At 36.5% G+C, this 18,429-nt stretch overlaps 2 protein-coding genes and 2 pseudogenes across 2 annotated transcripts; 2 read left to right on the top strand and 2 right to left on the bottom strand.

The window, feature by feature from the left end:
• Positions 1 to 501: 501 nt before the first annotated feature.
• LOC110602870 lies at positions 502 to 7,139 on the top strand (annotated as a pseudogene).
• Positions 7,140 to 8,883: 1,744 nt separating this feature from the next.
• On the top strand, positions 8,884 to 10,433 carry LOC110609076 (expansin-like B1). The gene is made up of 4 exons (XM_021748405.2): positions 8,884 to 9,063; positions 9,213 to 9,319; positions 9,457 to 9,768; positions 10,034 to 10,433. Exons 1-4 carry the CDS (start codon positions 8,937 to 8,939, stop codon positions 10,229 to 10,231), a joined length of 744 nt encoding a protein of 247 aa, XP_021604097.2. The 5' UTR covers positions 8,884 to 8,936; the 3' UTR covers positions 10,232 to 10,433.
• A 62-nt stretch (positions 10,434 to 10,495) lies between these two features.
• LOC110609077 lies at positions 10,496 to 15,395 on the bottom strand (annotated as a pseudogene).
• A 1,872-nt stretch (positions 15,396 to 17,267) lies between these two features.
• On the bottom strand, positions 17,268 to 18,429 carry LOC122721909. Its single transcript, XM_043951005.1, has 3 exons — positions 18,415 to 18,429; positions 17,733 to 18,272; positions 17,268 to 17,348 (listed from the first exon to the last, which is right to left on the bottom strand). Exons 1-3 carry the CDS (start codon positions 18,427 to 18,429, stop codon positions 17,268 to 17,270), a joined length of 636 nt encoding a protein of 211 aa, XP_043806940.1.

Here is an 18,429-nt window from a genome sequence, read left to right as displayed (position 1 = left end):
AAATCCATAGATAAGGGATAAAACAATCAAGGGCAAATAGAGAAGGACAATTTTTGTATTAAAAATGATAAAGGACACAGGTGCTTTTGTATACAACCCTTTTATAATTGAGCACAAAGGTCCTTTCAAAATTAGGGGTTATGCTCGCTGAATTTTCATTCTTAATTCTTTGAATTGGTTGGATAGGAGCTGCTTGACTGCCCATTGCCCAATAATTTACCTACTTCTTCCTTCTGTCTGTCCTTCATATTGACTAAATCTTCATATGATCAGAAGCATTGGCCTCTTACAGTTGAATGGATGTGATACCAATGGATTGGAGATGTCCGTTGGATCATATGGATGTTTGGCTTATTTTATACAAAAATAGCTTATACTTACTGTTTTTTAACCTGCAAAATGCATTTCAAGGTCTATAAAGGCTAAAAAGTAATAATGGGTCTGAAAAAAGCATAGAAAAATCCATGTAGTCTATTCCAACAATTTAACCCAGTCAAGCCAAACCAACCCAAACAGAATCCATAGCAAAAGCAAAACTGCTTTGTCTCCATCTCAAAAGAACCATCAGTGTTGACAGTCAAGCTGAAAACCCACCATGCACAGCAAAGTTGTAGAGATGATCAAAATGCAACGCTACATCCTCAATAAAGAAAATAAACGAAACAAGAGCAGGGGGACAACAAGCCCGATGGCAATAGGAGAATCCAAACTTCACATCGACAGAAGACCAAGTCACAAGAGGAGACATGACAAAGCTTATAATTACTTGATGCTTTTAAAATTACATATATATTGATAAGGTTGCAGGGGTTATTAGGGATTTTCCTTTTCCGCGTCGTGCAACTGGTTTTGAGTAAACGACGATTGTAACTCGTAAGCATATGTGAGGGCAAAGCATAAACTCTGCGCTAATTTTATGATACTGGGCTTAACAATGGCAGTGGTTTTGGGCTTTTCGGGCAATTATGTGATCCATTAACGGGCAAAAAAAGCCCATCGACAATCAGTCCTGTTTTTTTCCGTATCTTCATTTCAATCTCCTGTACTCTCTAGTCTCTCCTTCTCAAGGCTCAGCAACGGCAATGGAAGTCGCAACCACAACGACGTCGTCCCTCGCGCTCCACACGCGCATTTAGCATTTCTCCCCCTTCCCCAGCGGCGGAAGTATCACTTGCGATTTCTCCGGAACCAAAGTCAGACCTGAATGTCTCAATCCGGCATCAATTTCGAGTTCGAAAGGCAAAAGAAGCGCGGTCATTATGGTGAGTTCAATTTTTAGCCTGTTTATTCATTTTCCCACAACTTTCATGTATTGTTATACGTTTGACATGATATTTTTCCTCGAGGAGCAAACTTTGATGTTTTGGATCACCACATAAAGAGCCACATTTCTTCCTATTATCCATCCAAACACTTGGCAATCATTTCTACTCTGCCAAGGTTATTAATCTCATTGGTAGGTTCCAGAGCTTATACATCGAAGAAAAAGTATAATATATACAACACACGATTCTTGTACATATATACTATGTCTATGCATAATATGCACTATCCTTTTCTCTTTTCCCATAGTATGCATACTTAAGTGCATTCATACTTATATTTCATAAAAGTGATTTCTAAGCCAAAGTATGTATGGCTAAAAGATATGTCTCCTTATGAGGATATAGCCCAACTTATGGATTTTGATGGAATTAGGTTGATTCACATGGATGATCCATTTAAATTTCCAACATATATGATCCAACAAAATGAGACTATATTATGGAGATGTAATGGTATACTCGTAGTTGAGACGAACTTGTCACGACTTATTGCATGGCAGACCTTTCAAGGGACTGAAAATTCATGAAAGTTCCCATTATAATTTTTGGCTCACCGCCTAGCAAAGGAATATTTGAGTTTGGCATAGTGTTTTTTAAATTGAAGCACCGATTCTTATTACTTTCATTTCATATTCTTATCTTGGTTGACCTCTGATTTGAACCTTATATGATCAACAGAGTCAATCAGTAAAAATTGCGCTTGTAAGATTGATAGTTTTTCTGTTCGTTAATATGTTATGTCATAAATTTGTTCAAAGCTCTTAGTATCCATTGAACTATGATGTTTTTTAGAATCCCTGAAAATTTGCGATGTTGCGAACAAATTTTTTTTTTTTTTTAATTTGTCATCCTTCTTTGGCAGGTTATTCCTTATACTCGGGGAAGTGCATGGGAGCAACCTCCTCCTGACTTAGCATCTTACCTGTTCAAGAATCAAATTGTTTACATGGGCATGCCTCTTGTTCCTTCTGTCACAGAGTTAATACTTGCAGAAGTTCTTTACCTTCAGTATGAAGATGAAGAGACACCTATTTACCTCTATATAAACTCCACTGGTACAACCAAGGTTGACTGTTCTTCATTAATTTAGCTTTCCTTGGTCTGATATCTATGTGTTTATGTGTATCCCAGAGCATGTTTCTTGAATTATGCTGTCATGTGGTAATAATATGATAACAATATCCTTTTGTTTTGTCAGGGTGGTGAAAAGCTGGGTTATGAGACAGAGGCTTTTGCAATCTATGATGTTATGGGGTCATAAACTTGCACCCTTCCACATAACTTTTAATGATATTCTGTTAAGGCATTTATCCTTAACCCCATACACACCCTTTTTTCTGTATTTTTTTTTTCTTTTTGTCATAATCATGCTGAGGGATCATGGTAGCTTGGAGATATCTGCCCATGAAATGTTACCGTCTTTGCACACAACTACACATAAGATAGAGTTTAAATCTTCTGAAAGTTGCTTTTACCAATGCATGTCTGGTCCAATTCATCCTTTTATGTGATCTAAATTGTTGAAGGATAGTTCGTTTAACATAGCACATGCTATGGTTATATATTGGGATGAACAATCCAAATCTAAGTGGCTTCCGAATAAAAAAATGCCTTCAATATCAAATGTAAGCCAGCTTGATGTGTGCTATATGCAGGACAACTTTGTGTTAATATTTGTTTACCATCTTCTTATCAGTTTTTCCAAATGCATATTATAAGCTTCTTTAGTTCTCCCTTTCAAATTACAAAGACATACTTATGTGCATGTATGTATTGCAAATTACATCACAGTGTAGGGGCACATCATTGACTATTTACTTATTTTGAAGTATATTGAGAGAGATTAATTTAGTTCTGATATTAGTAGGACATATGTGTTACATGACATGTCTCATGAGTCATGACTCATAGAGATAACTGTTCGATGATTCTCTTCATTTGTCTATGACTGTATGTGTTCTATATTGTGATGTTCAGTGACTCCACTGTAAAAGTTTGTTATGAACATCCGTAAGCCACATAACTGTTAAGGAGATTCTATATCGTGTATTTTGCTTATGGCTGACTTATTTTGCTGCAGATATGTCAAGCCACCTATATTTACTCTCTGTGTTGGTAATGCTTGGGGAGAAGCAGCTACTTCTGGCTGCTGGGTCGAAGGGAAATCGGTCTGCTCTACCTTCATCAACTATCATGATAAAGCAGGTGTTTTTTTTACCATGGTATTTGTTGCTGCAATCTCTTCTTTTAATATCTTGCTACTGGATATTTCTAAAATCTCTCATTCTTTTTTCCTTTTCCCTACCAATTGCAGCCAATTGGAAGATTTCAAGGTCAAGCAACAGATGTCAACCTCGCGAGAAAGAAGTGACAAATGTGAAAACAGAATTGGTAAAATTAATAATGGCTTTGGTGTTTTTGCCTGAGTAGATATTGGTCATTTTGCTTATATAAATACAACCTCCATAATACAACACTTGCTGACTACTAGGAACTATAGTTGTTCTTGGGTAGGCTTGGTCATAATTTTTCTAACTAGTCTGTGACAATTAGGCACACTGTTTTTGCAATTATATTTACAGCAGAGAGAGATGTAATACATTATTTTTCCTCTTTCTATTGTAGTTGATGCCTTAAAGAAGATGAAGGCCTTCTCTGAGGCCTATGAAGTAGGGTTGGGACCAAAAAATTGTAGGGCTAAGGTGGAGGTGGGATCCTATCTGTATTTTGACTCAATAAGTTAAGCTACACGCTCTTCACATTATGTACTTGGCTCATATTATTGACTATATACATTTCCTTCTTATTTTCCTTCCAGCCTCACTGATTACTTTGGTGGATATGAAAGTATTTTTAATTGACAAGCCAGGAAGAGGATTTTGGCAACATAATGCTCTTGTATCTATCGACCAATAGATTAGTATTAAGATCATGAGTTGTTTCGTGATGCCTCACCTGTCCAATTTTTTGTTGGTTGATAAGAAGGCTAGAGACTGCAATCCACTTCAGAAAGAAAGAAGTGATATAAGTAACTTATGTTCAACCACTTACCTCTGTAGCTGATAACAATCTTTTACCATTCAGTTAAGCAGACATTATTAGTCCATTGTTTACACTGCACTTGCCTAATTTGACAACAATATCTCCATGGTACTGCCATCTGAGATGTGCATCCGAGCTTGTGGTATTTAATACTATAATATGTAGATTTCAGTATTGAGGAACCCATTCTTTCTGGTGAGAAAAAATCAAGAGTGCAATAGTGCATTTTGTTGGGTATTGAGAAGGTGAACCGGTTGTCCCTCTTTACTACAGCCTAATCTAAGAGTAATATCACCATTTATCTGAAGCAATATCTGGCTTGGCATTGATGATGGTATTATGCACAATTTCAAAAAGGATAAGAATGCAAAACAGAAAGATGAGAAGAGATAATTGGGCGGGTAGTATCATTTTACAGCCTAGGCAATGCTTAGTTAACTGTGTGTGTATATATATAACCCACTAATTCTAACGACTGTGTAATTCTATTCTTCTACTTTCTTTTCAGTCTTTGTTTGGTTTCTTAATTATGTAATGAAAATAAATAGTGAAAAGAAAAAAGAAGAAAGAAAAGAAAGGAAAAAAATCAATTCTCATTTCTATTTTTTGGTTACTTTCATTAAAACACAAGGGATGAATTTATAAGTCTATTTTTACTGTTAGATCCTCATCAACTTTGATGTTAACTGTATATTTATAACTGCTTTCATAACTATTTTACTTTCTCTTTTCCCTCCTTTTCACTCCAAGTTGGAGAGAAATTTTTTTGTAGGCTTGAAGGCAAATTGGGAGATCTACTTTCCATTCCTTTCTCCTTGTTTTTCTTTATCTAATTGTGGTCCAAACAAAAGAAAACAGGAAATGATATTTTTTTGTCTTTTCTTTTCCATCCAATTCCCTGAAAATAAAGCATTAATGAAAATAGAAGGATTTTTAAGAACTTGGTATTAAATTAATTATAATTTGAAAATGAAAGGTCTTTCAGTCAATTTGAAATGCAACTATTCATTTAACCATGAATTCATTATTAAAATTTGGATAAAATAAAATGAAAATGTGCTGCTCCTTAAGTCAGAGTACTTAGAATATCTTAAAATGCTTTTATTTGTTTGTAGAACTAATTTCACAGTTTTTCTTTGTTTCATTAAATATCAAAATTTCCCTGGCAGTCTAGCACTTAATATACTTGGTATACATAAACTTCTTAATCACAGCACAATATTTGCTTGTGAAAAAAAGCTACAGGTCTTTTATATATCTTATAGGTCAATCTCTTGGTGAAGAATATTGGAAAATCACCTGGGCAGATTGAAGCAGACATCAGCCACCCAAAATACTTTAATCCTGGTGAGGCAGTTGAATATGGCATCATAGACAAGATACTTTATAATCAGCATAAGGTATAATCTGCAAGGCACTGTCAGATTTGGAATATGTGAAACTTCTTTGAAATATAAAATTTTATTGTTTTATAATACTGTGTGTATGAAAATTCTCTACTCTGTCCTTGAATCCCTTATGGTTCTTGTGATCAGCGATCCATTTGAAACATACCACAAGTTGTGACTTGAGCACAAGTTGTAACAGTGCTCAAGAATTGATACCGAATTGGATCATTGAATATTAAATGCAGGTGATTTTGGAAAAATTGATTTTTAGACGTATTTTGAAACAGGCATCCTGAATAATTATTGTGATCATTATTAGAGTCAGTTGCCCTTGACAAGCTCGCTACCACTGAACATATTAAGCTGTGTATGGCCAATATTTTGGGATATCTTTCCGTGACTATCATATGTCTCTTATTCATACACCCACTCAATGCCACTTGCTTTTTTTTTTTCCGTTTATTTTATAGCTCCAATGCTCTAGCATGTATGGTGGGGTATATTCTGGATTGAATGATATTTGCTTGTTCTTTTCATGGCAATGCCACCTAACCATTATTACACTATCCTTCTTCCTGAAATTTCTGTAGAAAGAAATCTGGAGAAGTGGATCAAGTAAGTTGTAGATTGACGCAGTAGTTTAAAGTGGGATACACCTTGCGTTTGCTTTTGTTGATTGTTCTGTTAAAATTGCTGGATTTGAATTGAAAATGATTGAAGAGGCAATGCTAAGTGGCGATGTACTTTATTGTCTGGTATCATCAGTTTCATCCACCACTATATAGCTTTCGGTCCCTTCTCTCATCTCAAATTTACAAATGTAGGGAGGGGATGCCAAGTGGTAGCATTTCCTTTTTAATATCAACCGTACACATTAATGGTTCCAAATATCAACAGCATCTCCTCCATTATGCCTCCAGTTTTTAGGGCACAGAGCACAGAGATATCATATTACACAAGCCACAATAAGTAATTATATAGGGACAGTTACCATCTCCATGTATGCTGTGAACAATCAAATTATCATTGGATTAATTGCAAATCAATGAGTCTTGTTCAATATTTCATTGTATATCTGTTTTTGGTAATGCTTTTTTGGTTTTCCAACTCTACTTTTGAATGTTGTTAGGTTACGTTTTGCATTGGCTGGAGCAAGGTATACTGAATTCATGGTGATGCTGACCCGTATGGACCAAGAAAAGGAATATTTCATTGAATGAGATTTTAGCATGTTTCTGTGGTTAATCTGCGCATGTAACAGAGTATTAAGTTTGCATGTAATTTTCTGTTCGATAAATTCAATTGCAACTATTCCGGAAATGAATCACAACTAAAGTCAAAATTTTCCATGCTAAAATCTGTTTTGGAAACCTCTTTGTTCCCACAACTCTTTTTGGTGAATGGCTGGACGTCTAATTCTGGAATAGCGTTGAGAATGGAGAGTGGAGGAGTTGGAAATCTGAACTCTAATGGATAGATTCAGTGTGGGATTCTTAAAATCATTGGGTATGAATGATGATAGTGTTGATGGCCAGCTGATTAGGCTATGTATTGTTCCTTTCTTTATTTTTCTATTGGTGGGCTGCTATGAAATTGCCAAGTGGACGACTGGGAATAGGAGTCACCTACCCCAATCTCCCCTAAAAAGTTGAGTTGTACGCCCTTCTCTACACTGGAATTACACTTGGCATTCGTACCTCGTTTTGCTTTGTATACACCAAGTGCATTGAAGCCCAAAAGGTCGTAAAACGATTTCTTTTTTTTTTTTCTGAAAAAACTAACTTGGTTAGAGATCTTCAAAAGATCAAGTGCTCCCACCCCAAAATTTCCAGTCTTATCCACACAATTGACCACCAGGAATAGCTAATATCTATATGCTTACCTAGATTGTCAGCCTTCCTTCAGTGCGTTACGACCAAACTGACAATGGGTTAGCAGCTTTGATCCGATTGATCATAACCCTCAGTTTTCGTTCTTGACTCTATTAAGTAAAGAGTTCCGTTTATTAATGGATTTTTTTAACTCATTGACACTCAAATTATCTTCATATTCAAAAAGTCTAGAGTTTAAATTTAATTTTTACTCGAAATTATTTGTTTTTTTTTTTTTTAAATTCTCATCTTGGCCTTGTTGAATGGACAAGGGCTGGTGCGGGTGGATGACAACTCAGGGATACCATCGCTACGTCCGATGATACATGCATCCCTAGGCAAAGATCGTTGCGAGCTCTGTCCTCTCCCCTCCCTCTTTGAGTGTTTGTTGTTGCTAGTCTAATTGTCGCCTTTTTTTATCTTGAGAGATGCTTATCGATGCATTTTTTGTTGGGCTGCTTCGTTGATGCCGGTTCCAGTCTCTAATGGTGTGGCTACGGCTTGCTGGCGGTGCTGCTTTGTCTTATGCTTTCTAGTGTTACCGTTTCGGCTTGGTTTCTTTTGGGTTTGGGTTTAATTTTCTTGGATTTGATTAATTTTTTAATTTGTTATTTGGAGTTGTATTCTGATGAGGGCTTGTCTTTTCTAGATTAGTATTATGATTCTCATGTATCTCTCTTTGCCGTGAATCTTGTAAAATGTAATAATAAGTGCATTAGTAAGAACAAATTTAAAGTTTATAGTTTTTTTTAAAGAAAAAACTTATTACAAGTCAAAAATCGTCCATATCAAAACTATAATATTCACAAAAAGAATATACTTTTCATTGTCTACATCCGAAATTCAAATCTTACTATTTAAATAAAATTAATAATAAAACAGAATTGCTAGTGAAGGAATGTAATGATGAATTAACAATTCCCTCAAGTACAACAATCATACCATGACCCCTGTTGTAAGAGCGTTCAAAAAGAAAATTTTTATTCTGAACACAATGAGAGCGTAAAAAAAAGGCGTATATGGAAAAATAAAAAGGAAAAAAAAGTTGGGCACTTTTTTGGCAAATGCATCCTCTTACTAATACATGGAAAGGTGTCTTGCAGGAGCCTACATGGACTTGACACATCACTAATCTAACCCTCCCACCTTGTCCAAGTGGAAAAGAAAAAAGGGTTGCAATTGGCATCCACAGCAGCCTCAGTTCTCACCTATAAATAGGGGGTGGTATTTCCATAGCTTCCCAACTCATAACCTACTTCTCATTTTCATTTTCTGTGCCTTGTAGCTTTGTTTGCTACTAATATTAAGCTATGGGGTTCACATATGGTTACTGCCTTTCTTGTTTCTTGGTGCTACTGCCTGTAATATGTTACTCCCAAGACTTCACATGTTCTAGGGCAACTTACTATGGTAGCCCTGATTGCTTGGGGACACCAAGTACGTGACTCAATCCTTGTCTGCGTATAAAATAATGAATACAAGAACACTTTCTTAATTAGACATGAAATGTCCCTCATATGTACCTTTAAATAATTATGTTCATTATTACTGTTTTTGCTTTTTTCCTTCTGTTTATGATGCTTTAGGTGGAGCTTGTGGATTTGGCGAATATGGAAGGACGGTCAATGATGCTAATGTCGCCGGAGTTTCTAGGTTGTATAAGAATGGCACTGGCTGTGGTGCTTGCTATCAGGTATATAAAAACATAATTCAAATCAAGTTTATAAAGTGCTTGCTACCATCAAGAAGCTAGTTAAGGAAGCACTCATTAGTTAATGAAAAGATTGCAACTGATCTAATGATGATGGTTTGTGGTTCAATAATATTCAGGTTAGGTGTAAGGTCTCACAACTTTGCACTGATGATGGGGTGAATGTAGTGGCAACTGACTATGGTGAAGGGGACAACACTGACTTCATTCTTAGCACACGAGCTTATGCAAGATTAGCAAATCCAAACATGGTCTTAGACTTGTTTGCATATGGTGTGGTCGATGTAGAATACCGGAGGATTTCTTGTCGATTCGCGGATTACAACATCATGTTCAAAGTTCATGAGCATAGCAGGTTTCCCGAGTACTTGGCCATTGTCATTCTTTACCAAGGTGGCCAAAATGATGTCTTAGCCGTGCAAATATGGCAGGTACATTTCCAAGTCCTTTTTCAATTACAACAGTAGGGGACAGGACAGGAATAAAGGGAAAGGGATAGAGAGAAATAGAGAAAAAGGGACAATCGAACATATACTTTTTAATATGTCTGATTTGCCAAGTGCTATTAGTTTATTCTGAACGCTATTAAAAAGGTTTTGTCTGATTTGCCAAGTGCTATTAGTTTATTCTGAACGCTATTAAAAAGGTTTTCTTTTTCCTAATGTATTGCGTTTTTGTTAAAACGGAATGATGCAGGAAGATTGCAAGGAGTGGATAGGCATGAGAAGGGCCTTTGGAGCAGTTTGGGACATGCCGAACCCACCAAATGGTTACATTACCTTGAGGTTGCAAGTAAGTGGGAGTGCAGGGCTAACATGGCTACAGGCAACAAATGCTATCCCAAATGATTGGAAAGCTGGGGTTGCTTATGACTCAAACATTCAGCTCACTTAAATGTGCAATCAGCGAGTTAGTTATTATTTTAGCATATGGTTTGGGGCTACTAGCTAGTTGTTCTTAGTATGTCTTTTTTCCATGTAAGCCAATAAGCACAGCTTCCCATGTTCAATTAGAAGGTATCTTGTACTCTGCATATTTAGCATTTGCATTGTTAAATATTTATTTTAATTTATAATTTTGTTACCACTTTATAAAATCATGGTTGAATTGACAAATGAGTCGAACTAATCGAAATAGAAGCTGATGCCTTCCAAATACTACACTTTATATATCATTAACTATTAGGTTTGAGATGGAAGAAAACATATAGATAATAAAAGTAATTGTAATTCAAAAGTTCGGAATACTGGATAAACTCCATGCGAAAAATATGAAATATGAATTTTATTGCAAATATTACCTCAAAATGGCAATGATTTCTAGACTTTCCTTTTTTATCCAGTACTAAACCCACAACTCTCAACATAAACAACACCTGATGGGAACTTGAAAAACTAAAACTAAAGGCTTGCATTACTACCTACCAGCAAATAATCTACCCAACCATAAATTTAACCTACCATATGGATGGGGTTGATGACGCTGGAGCGCAACAAACCACAACGCATGAAAACTGACTGGGAGCTACGATTTTGTTGGTCAGCAGATACGAGAATCCCTGCATATGTTTAAGAACCAGCGTTGTAAATATAATATGGTGAAACCAAACTAAACTAAATCTAACATGAAGACATTGCCTCATGCTGTTTATGGCCCATATATACAAACTGATCAGATCAATAATCCCATTTTGATGTGAGACTGAAATATCACACGCGCTCAAATTACAAACAAGGAAACATGCATATAGACGTACATCCTTTATCATATGGGGTCAAAACATATATCTATATATGGATATATACATATTTGTACTTCATAGAGAAACTTACTTGGACAAAGTAAAACACAGCTGCTTCTAAATCCAACTCCTTTTGCCAGACAGCCTCAATAAATCCTCCCAACGCACTCTGGAGAACCGCAGTAACAGTTCTTCTTCTTTATATTGCCATCAGAATCAAGAACCTTACCTACTTTATAATTGTAATAGTATGTTAGCTCTTGCAAGGGGGGAATATTCTCAGCAGCAAATAGCATTATGTGAGGAATCCTCTTGTCCTCATGATCCTAGAGAACATTTTGCACATAAAGATTAGGGGAAACAGCTATGATTGATGAATCTCCCCACATTGCCATGCTTTGCGGCATCAATGATGAAGCAACTTTCCTCCATGACTCACGAGAATTTGAGTGTGCCTCAGACAGGAGGATTGAAAGTCCTTCCCAGAGAGCACTGTCACTGCGGTTATTTCCAAGATGAAATAAATATTCATCACCACCAGTTCTTCCTTCTCTTCAAGAAGCTCTCCTGCATACGCACAGATATAACTTCTTGAAGGGATTGAATTTAAAGATCTCACACCCCATCCCTTTGATTCAGTCTTAAAGATTTCAAGCTGGAACTTGATACCATTCTGACTGACCCTTCTGTAACAGGAAGGAGGACACTTGCAAGAAGGACCACACTCATAGACCAATGGCTTTGCTTCAACAAGAGCCCCATTATGGTTTTATGGGAACTCCCCTCCATTTTTTGCCACACAAGAACATTTCCCAGATTCAGAACAGCTATCAGTACAATCACAACCCCTGGGAGGAATAGGGTGGTGCCAATCAGTAAATGTAACATGGGTGATGTATTCAAATGGTGGAGGCTTCTCCTTGTCTATGGTGTTCATAGCACAAATGGGAATTGACTCTCTACCTTTTGAGATATCATCTACACAGATACCCTCTCTTACTTCAAATTTTTTGGACTTCTTCATCACTTTCCAAGCAAGCTCTGGTTGACCTGGAATTCGATCCAACCTAAACTTAAATATAAGTTTGCCACGTGGTCCCGATTCCTGCCAACACTCCTTCACCAAATATAGCCCATCATAAACATATATCCTAGTTCTTGCACAAGATGATTCAGACACTCTTATATCACCCTCAATGACCCTCACAGGATTCTCTGCATCCATACTATTCTTTAAAGCAAGATTACGCTGTTCAAGCTTCTGATCTTTAGGGTTCTTATCACCCCCCTTTATATTCCCTCCTGAACCAGTATATATCAAGACATCAGAGCCATCCATATCATCATCATAGCGCCCAGATGCTACAACACTTGTTGCAAGCACAATTTTACCTTCCTTCACAAAATCTATACCTCCCTGAGTTTGGCGATGAAAGACCAATAATGTTTAGCTCCACCCTGTACTGAAACTCGTCACCAACTTCAACTCCTGGAACAGATCCAATGATTTTCTTGCTCATGTTTACATATTTTCCTTTACTTTTAAGAATAGTTGCTGCAACTAGATTGGGCCTCTTAATATTCTTCAATTTTGCCTCTTGTTCCTTAACAAGTTTCCTATAGACAACTGGGAACAAGTGCAGTGTTTCCCTAACTTTGTTTCTGGTGACAAATGTACCATTACCATTGCCTTTAGCAGTCAAATTGCTGGGGCAGGAAGAAGGAAGTGTCTCACTAAAATTACTTGATCTCCTAACCAACTGAAAATCATTAGATTCACCACCATGCTTAACATCATCTCCTGCATCCCATGCAACCATCTCACCTATACCGTGATAAGCCTTGCCACTAGCAAATGAATTCTTCTTGTTCCTCTTCTTCATATGTGTCCCTTCAAAGTTCTCAACATTATTCTTCTTTGTTCCAACAGCAGATCTGGATTGTTCCTGCAGTGTCAAATCATTTTTCTCCCTTTGCTTTCATCGGTACCACCAGAAAAGTCATTAGGGGCCATTTTCCCCTTCCTCCAAGGATCATTCCCTACAGCCATAAGCCCCTGCATGACAACCCTCTGTCCAGTTCAAGTTCCACATCCCCATTGCCTTCCTCTAACATTATATTTTTATAGCTAAGAGCTTACTTGTGGAGCTTTTCTTCTCCATCTTAAATTCAAATTCCATCTCCAAATTATCCTCCAGGCCTTGAATCCTCCTCTTGCCTGATTCAGGGACTGACTCAGACTTCAAGCAACATAGATTTTGAATGCTTTCCACAGGAGAATTGATGCTTTCTTCTAGCAAATCCTCTTGGCACACCTTCATCTTATTCCCACAACAATTTCCATACTCATCTTGATTTTTCATATCTATAGTAGTAGGCACTTTGGATTCAGCTTGAGAATTAACCTCTCTCAGACTAGAAGAATTCCTCTCCAACCTATGTTTGTGGGCATCTCTATTTAAAACATTGTCATCCTCTACCATTTGTTTCACATCTACACATTTCATCACCTCTTCTTCAACATACAACTCCTGTTTACCAAAATTTTTGTTCTCTGTGGAAGCAAGCATATTTGCACTCGCTTTAATAAGACTGGAGCATTTCTTCCACACAATGGAGGGAAGTCTCTGACAGCTGAAATTTTCCTCCGAGAAGGATAATGTCGTGGGACCATGGATTCCACAGGAGCAGAGATATCCACATTATGCAAATCCTTTGGCACATTAAACCTTTCATGTTCTGAAGACTTTAACGGTTCAATATCCCCTGCATTACTAAAAGTGTCTGGCGCTTCTGGGCATGGCATCTTAAGAAGTGTTGTATTTAGTAAATTGAGTCCATCCACGTGATCAGATGATACCACTGGTGCTTCCGGCTTGGATTCCACGTCAATTGTTTGTCTAGGAATCACTGTAAAATCAAAATTTTCCAAAACTTCAGGAGATCTGGACACATGCCTAATTCCATCCCCAAATGCATCACAACTCTTCCCCTGGTCTACTGAATTCTGAACTATACCATTAGAAATGGCTTCTTCAGTTGGTCTCAAAGAGATCCGAGGGGCAAATTGTCCACACCCAGGGCGAAAGTCCCGAATGGCCGAAACTCTCCCCCGCTTACACTTGGGAAAACCAACACGAGAATCATAATGACCATTTTCCATCAGCAATCTTCCCCAATTTCCCTCAGAATGATCGCAATTACTTAATGATAGCATTCTTGATGACTGCGTTTTCTTTGTATTATCCGCAAAACCCATTCCACCTCATGAAACAGATTGATGAAACACCTCGAAACAACCTAAAACAAAAATAATCATCATAGTGTTGATTTCAAGGATTTATACGAAATGAAAGATACCCTCTGCTTGTGACAAAGAATATCAGGAAAACGAAAAGCACATATAAATCCAACAAATGAATGGAGTCTTCATAAACATAAGATGCAACCTCAAGGCCTTCAGTGAAATTCCATGCTCAAGTCCCACTGGGATGAAACAATTTACACTTACTGTGTAGCGCAAATTGGCCTTCAAATGGAACTAAGGCAATAAAAAAGACAAATTCTTAGGGACACTCGTTGACTCAATCTACCACGTCAGTGTCGACTAAACCAATTAAATTGTTACATGGCAACATGGTAATAGACGAATATGTTTTAGTTTTCAATTGAAGTCCAGCCTTAAAATCTCTCATAAAACATATAAATTCGTAATATATTCTTTTATGGCATATCAACTATCTTAATTTCTCAGGTCCAACGAAATTAAGAACACAAACTTCGACTCAGCTAAGTTTCCTGTATTTTCTCAGGAAACAAACAAGCATTGAAAGCTCAAACCCAACATTAAACACATAATGAGAAATGCTCAGTCGATGTATGATAAACAACAACTAAATGCAGCAACAATCCTCAACAAACGGTTGATTAAAGTATACATAATTTTGTTTGGTTACTTAAAAAGTTCATCCAACAGATAGTATTTCACAAGAAATCCAAAATCGAATAGAAAGTAAATCAAAAAGAGACGATCCACATATAGATGATCACTGACCAAGTAATTGAGAGCGTTGCCGGCTTAATTTCTACGAAATCATCAATCAGATATGAGAGAACGAGCCCGCGAGAGAGAGAGAGAGTAGAAGAAGAAGAACAGGGAATGGTCAGTTATGAAGTTGCGAGGGACAGATGGAATAGCTGCAAGCCCGCAAATGCCAACTGCCAAGGGAGAAAGGCGCGTTCTTTGTCTCAGTGATGAACTCGGCGTCTTTTAGATGATTCCGCGGAAAATTAGTCATGCTACGGGCGTTTTTTCCTTTTTTTTTTTATTTTTATTTTTATTAAGAAGTTGCTATGGGCGTAATTTAAAAGCTTCTTTTGATATATATCAGAATTTTGGGACATTAAAAAAAATCATTTACATTTATATTTATAATTTTAAAATTGACATAATAAAATTAAATATTTTTAATTTAGTATGAAATTAATTTAATAAGTTATAATATAGTCTTAAATTTCTATTTACTAATTAAATAATTTTTAAAATATATATTTTTATTTTAATAATATTTTTTATCAATTTTATTATTTATTATTTATTTTCACTTTATATATAAGTTAATAAATATGTATATTAATATTCAATAAAATATTTTAATATATAATAAATATTATTTAATTTTAAATATTTAATATTATATACAATAAATATAAAATATATTTATTTTTAATATAAAATTTAAATTAAGAAATTATGTAATTTATTAATATAAAATTTTAAGAATTATATTATAAATTACTATTAATTTTTTTAATTATAATTGTAATAAATTTAAAATTTTTTATTTTATTATTTAAATTTTAAATCATAAATGAAAATTAATATAAACATTTATGTTTTTTTTCAATAAATCTGGAATTTATATAAAAATAAATAAATAAATAAAACGCACATATAAGTGAAAATTTCCCCGTTAACAGCATTGAATGAAACGTCAATCCTACTGCTTTAAGTGCTTTGAGATTGAAAACCCGTTGCAGGCTTGCGGCGACTACGCCTGTAATAATAAATATAATTTTACAAAAGTGAACATAATTTATGATAGATGCAAATTAATTTATAATTAACTATTAATATATTCAGTTAACATATATATAATAAAAAAACGACACAAATAGAAAGATATTATAAATGAAATCAAATTTACCATTTTAATTATGTTAACCAAAATATATTAAATTTAATTTATTTAAAATTTTAAGTGTATGTACTTATATAATTTACACCTCCATATATTTTTCTAGAAAATATTACAAAAATTATAGTTAATTTATGCCTTAGTGATTATGATTTTAAATTATTTATTCAAACATATGTTTTCGACTTTCTTTAGTCTTTATTTTTTTAAAAAAATCAATTAAAACAATTAAACTTTATATTTCTTTTAAAAAAAGTATTAAGCAAAATTAATGCAGCTTAGAATATTTATGATGTTTAATTTCTGTAGTTTGAAAATAATAAAATTACTTGGTTATTATGATTTTAATTATTTATGCTATTTAATATTTTAATTATTTAAAATAAATTAATTAATATCTTTTAATATAAATCTAATAAAATGATTAAAGAATTTAACATTATAAGGACTTGATTAATGCACTCCGAGGCTTAACTGTAACAGCCCGGACACCGATACCCCTCTGTAACGGCTCCAAACTGCTCGGCGCTAGGATCCAGATCGGCTTAAGGCCGCTTAGACCCGTAGCAAGCCTGCTACTGAACTCTGGGTACCTGCTCAATCCCATACATGAACCAACTAAACACTAGCTTTGAAAACATTTTCTGTAAAACTACCAGGCTTAACCTTAAAATCACAGCCTTCAAGGCCGACACCAGTGATCTACTACCACACTCAACCTCTATGCACTATGTCTGAAAACATAGAACCCACTCTCTCAGGGTCAGCATATCACAGGTTAGTCTTGATGTCTGTTCTAGGTCAAGGGATTTACCCTTTCTTCCCTCTCAGATGAGTCAAGGGATTTTATACCCTTTCTTCCCTGATCACTAACACTCTCACTATCTACGGTACTAAGACTGATTCCCAGACCTGACTACTAACCTCTCGAACCTGCACAAGAACCTTTTAACAACCACTCCTAAACACCCTACGAGCCTGACAGTTGACATCAAACTTCTAGGCATCCTACTCTGTCCTCTCTGAAGCCTACCTCAGAGCCATCCTGAACTCCGTTCCTGGCTACCTTGCGCTGCAGACGCAAAGAGCACCAGCACCATAAGAAGAAACCAATCCATCCCCCGATTGACATCCAGACACTCAAGTCTAGGACCTCAAGATCAGGTGGAAGGCATCTACTCGCAAATGACACTGGACGGAACCTCTGTTCCAGATGAATCCTACCCGGGTCTACTAACCCAAAGAGAACACCCTACACCTAGAAGCGATCAACTCAACCGCTCAAAGGCTCCTAGAGCAACTACAGAAAAAGAAGCACACCAGGGTTCACAACAACACACACATCAGAACAGTCAAAAGTGAGCGTACCTGGCATCACCGTGTTCGATGTGTCTGCTCCCCTTCTATCCTCACTGGTCTGAGCCACATTACTTGGAGCTAACCACTGGGACCGTACCATCCTGGGCGCAGTAGGACACTCGCGTGCGAAATGCCCTTCCTGTCCGCAACTGAAACATGCTGTTGTCCCTGCTAGACATACTCCTCCGTGTGATCTTCCACACCTTAAACATCTTGGGCGGTCTAAACCTTCTCCAACGTCTAGCCGAGCCTGCAACCTCTTCCACAGTCTACCCTTCCTAGTTCTGCCCCACTGCCTAGGGGTTCTTCTCCCCTCTCTGCCTCTCTTCGCAGCTGTACTCAGACTGGAGGGATCAACTTCTCCTGAACTTGAACTCTTGGACTCCTTAATCTGCGCATCATCTTCGGATTCTCCCATATTATCTTCATCCATATTCACTTGCACACCTATATCCCTCCTCTGCACTATACCTCCTCTATTAACCTCAACAGATCTTCCAAGGTCTCTTGCTGTATCCCCACTGCCAGCTCTGCCTGACTGCACTCCTGGCAAAACAGGGGGAAAGGTGTCTGTACCTTCCCACTCAGATGGATCTGACTTCACCGACTGACTAGCACCTTGCATCTCAGCTTTCTTCTGACACACAACAGGCACACATACACACAAGCATCAGCATCACATAACATCATGGGTCCATGTGGCATACACATGAACTCTCCTATAATGGATGAACCTGTCTCCAATAGCCCTCAACCTAGCATAACATGCCATGACCAACTGTGTCAAAAGCCAT

This window comes from Manihot esculenta, chromosome 2 (assembly GCF_001659605.2).
Source record: "Manihot esculenta cultivar AM560-2 chromosome 2, M.esculenta_v8, whole genome shotgun sequence".
Lineage (NCBI taxonomy): Eukaryota > Viridiplantae > Streptophyta > Magnoliopsida > Malpighiales > Euphorbiaceae > Manihot > Manihot esculenta.
The sequence above is the reverse complement of the archived record's forward strand: the minus strand, read 5'-3'. Positions and strand labels throughout refer to the sequence as shown.

What these genes read in the sequence shown, in the direction of transcription:
- LOC110609076 (XM_021748405.2), top strand. Translation starts at nt 8,937, where the DNA reads ATGGGGTTCACATATGGTTACTGCCTTTCTTGTTTCTTGGTGCTACTG. An exon ending in TGATTGCTTGGGGACACCAA is followed by an intron (nt 9,064 to 9,212) that starts GTACGTGACTCA and finishes ATGATGCTTTAG; the next exon opens with GTGGAGCTTGTGGATTTGGC. An exon ending in TAGCCGTGCAAATATGGCAG is followed by an intron (nt 9,769 to 10,033) that starts GTACATTTCCAA and finishes GGAATGATGCAG; the next exon opens with GAAGATTGCAAGGAGTGGAT.
- LOC122721909 (XM_043951005.1), bottom strand. An exon ending in GTCCTACTGCGCCCAGGATG is followed by an intron (nt 17,349 to 17,732) that starts GTACGGTCCCAG and finishes TTGCGTCTGCAG; the next exon opens with CGCAAGGTAGCCAGGAACGG.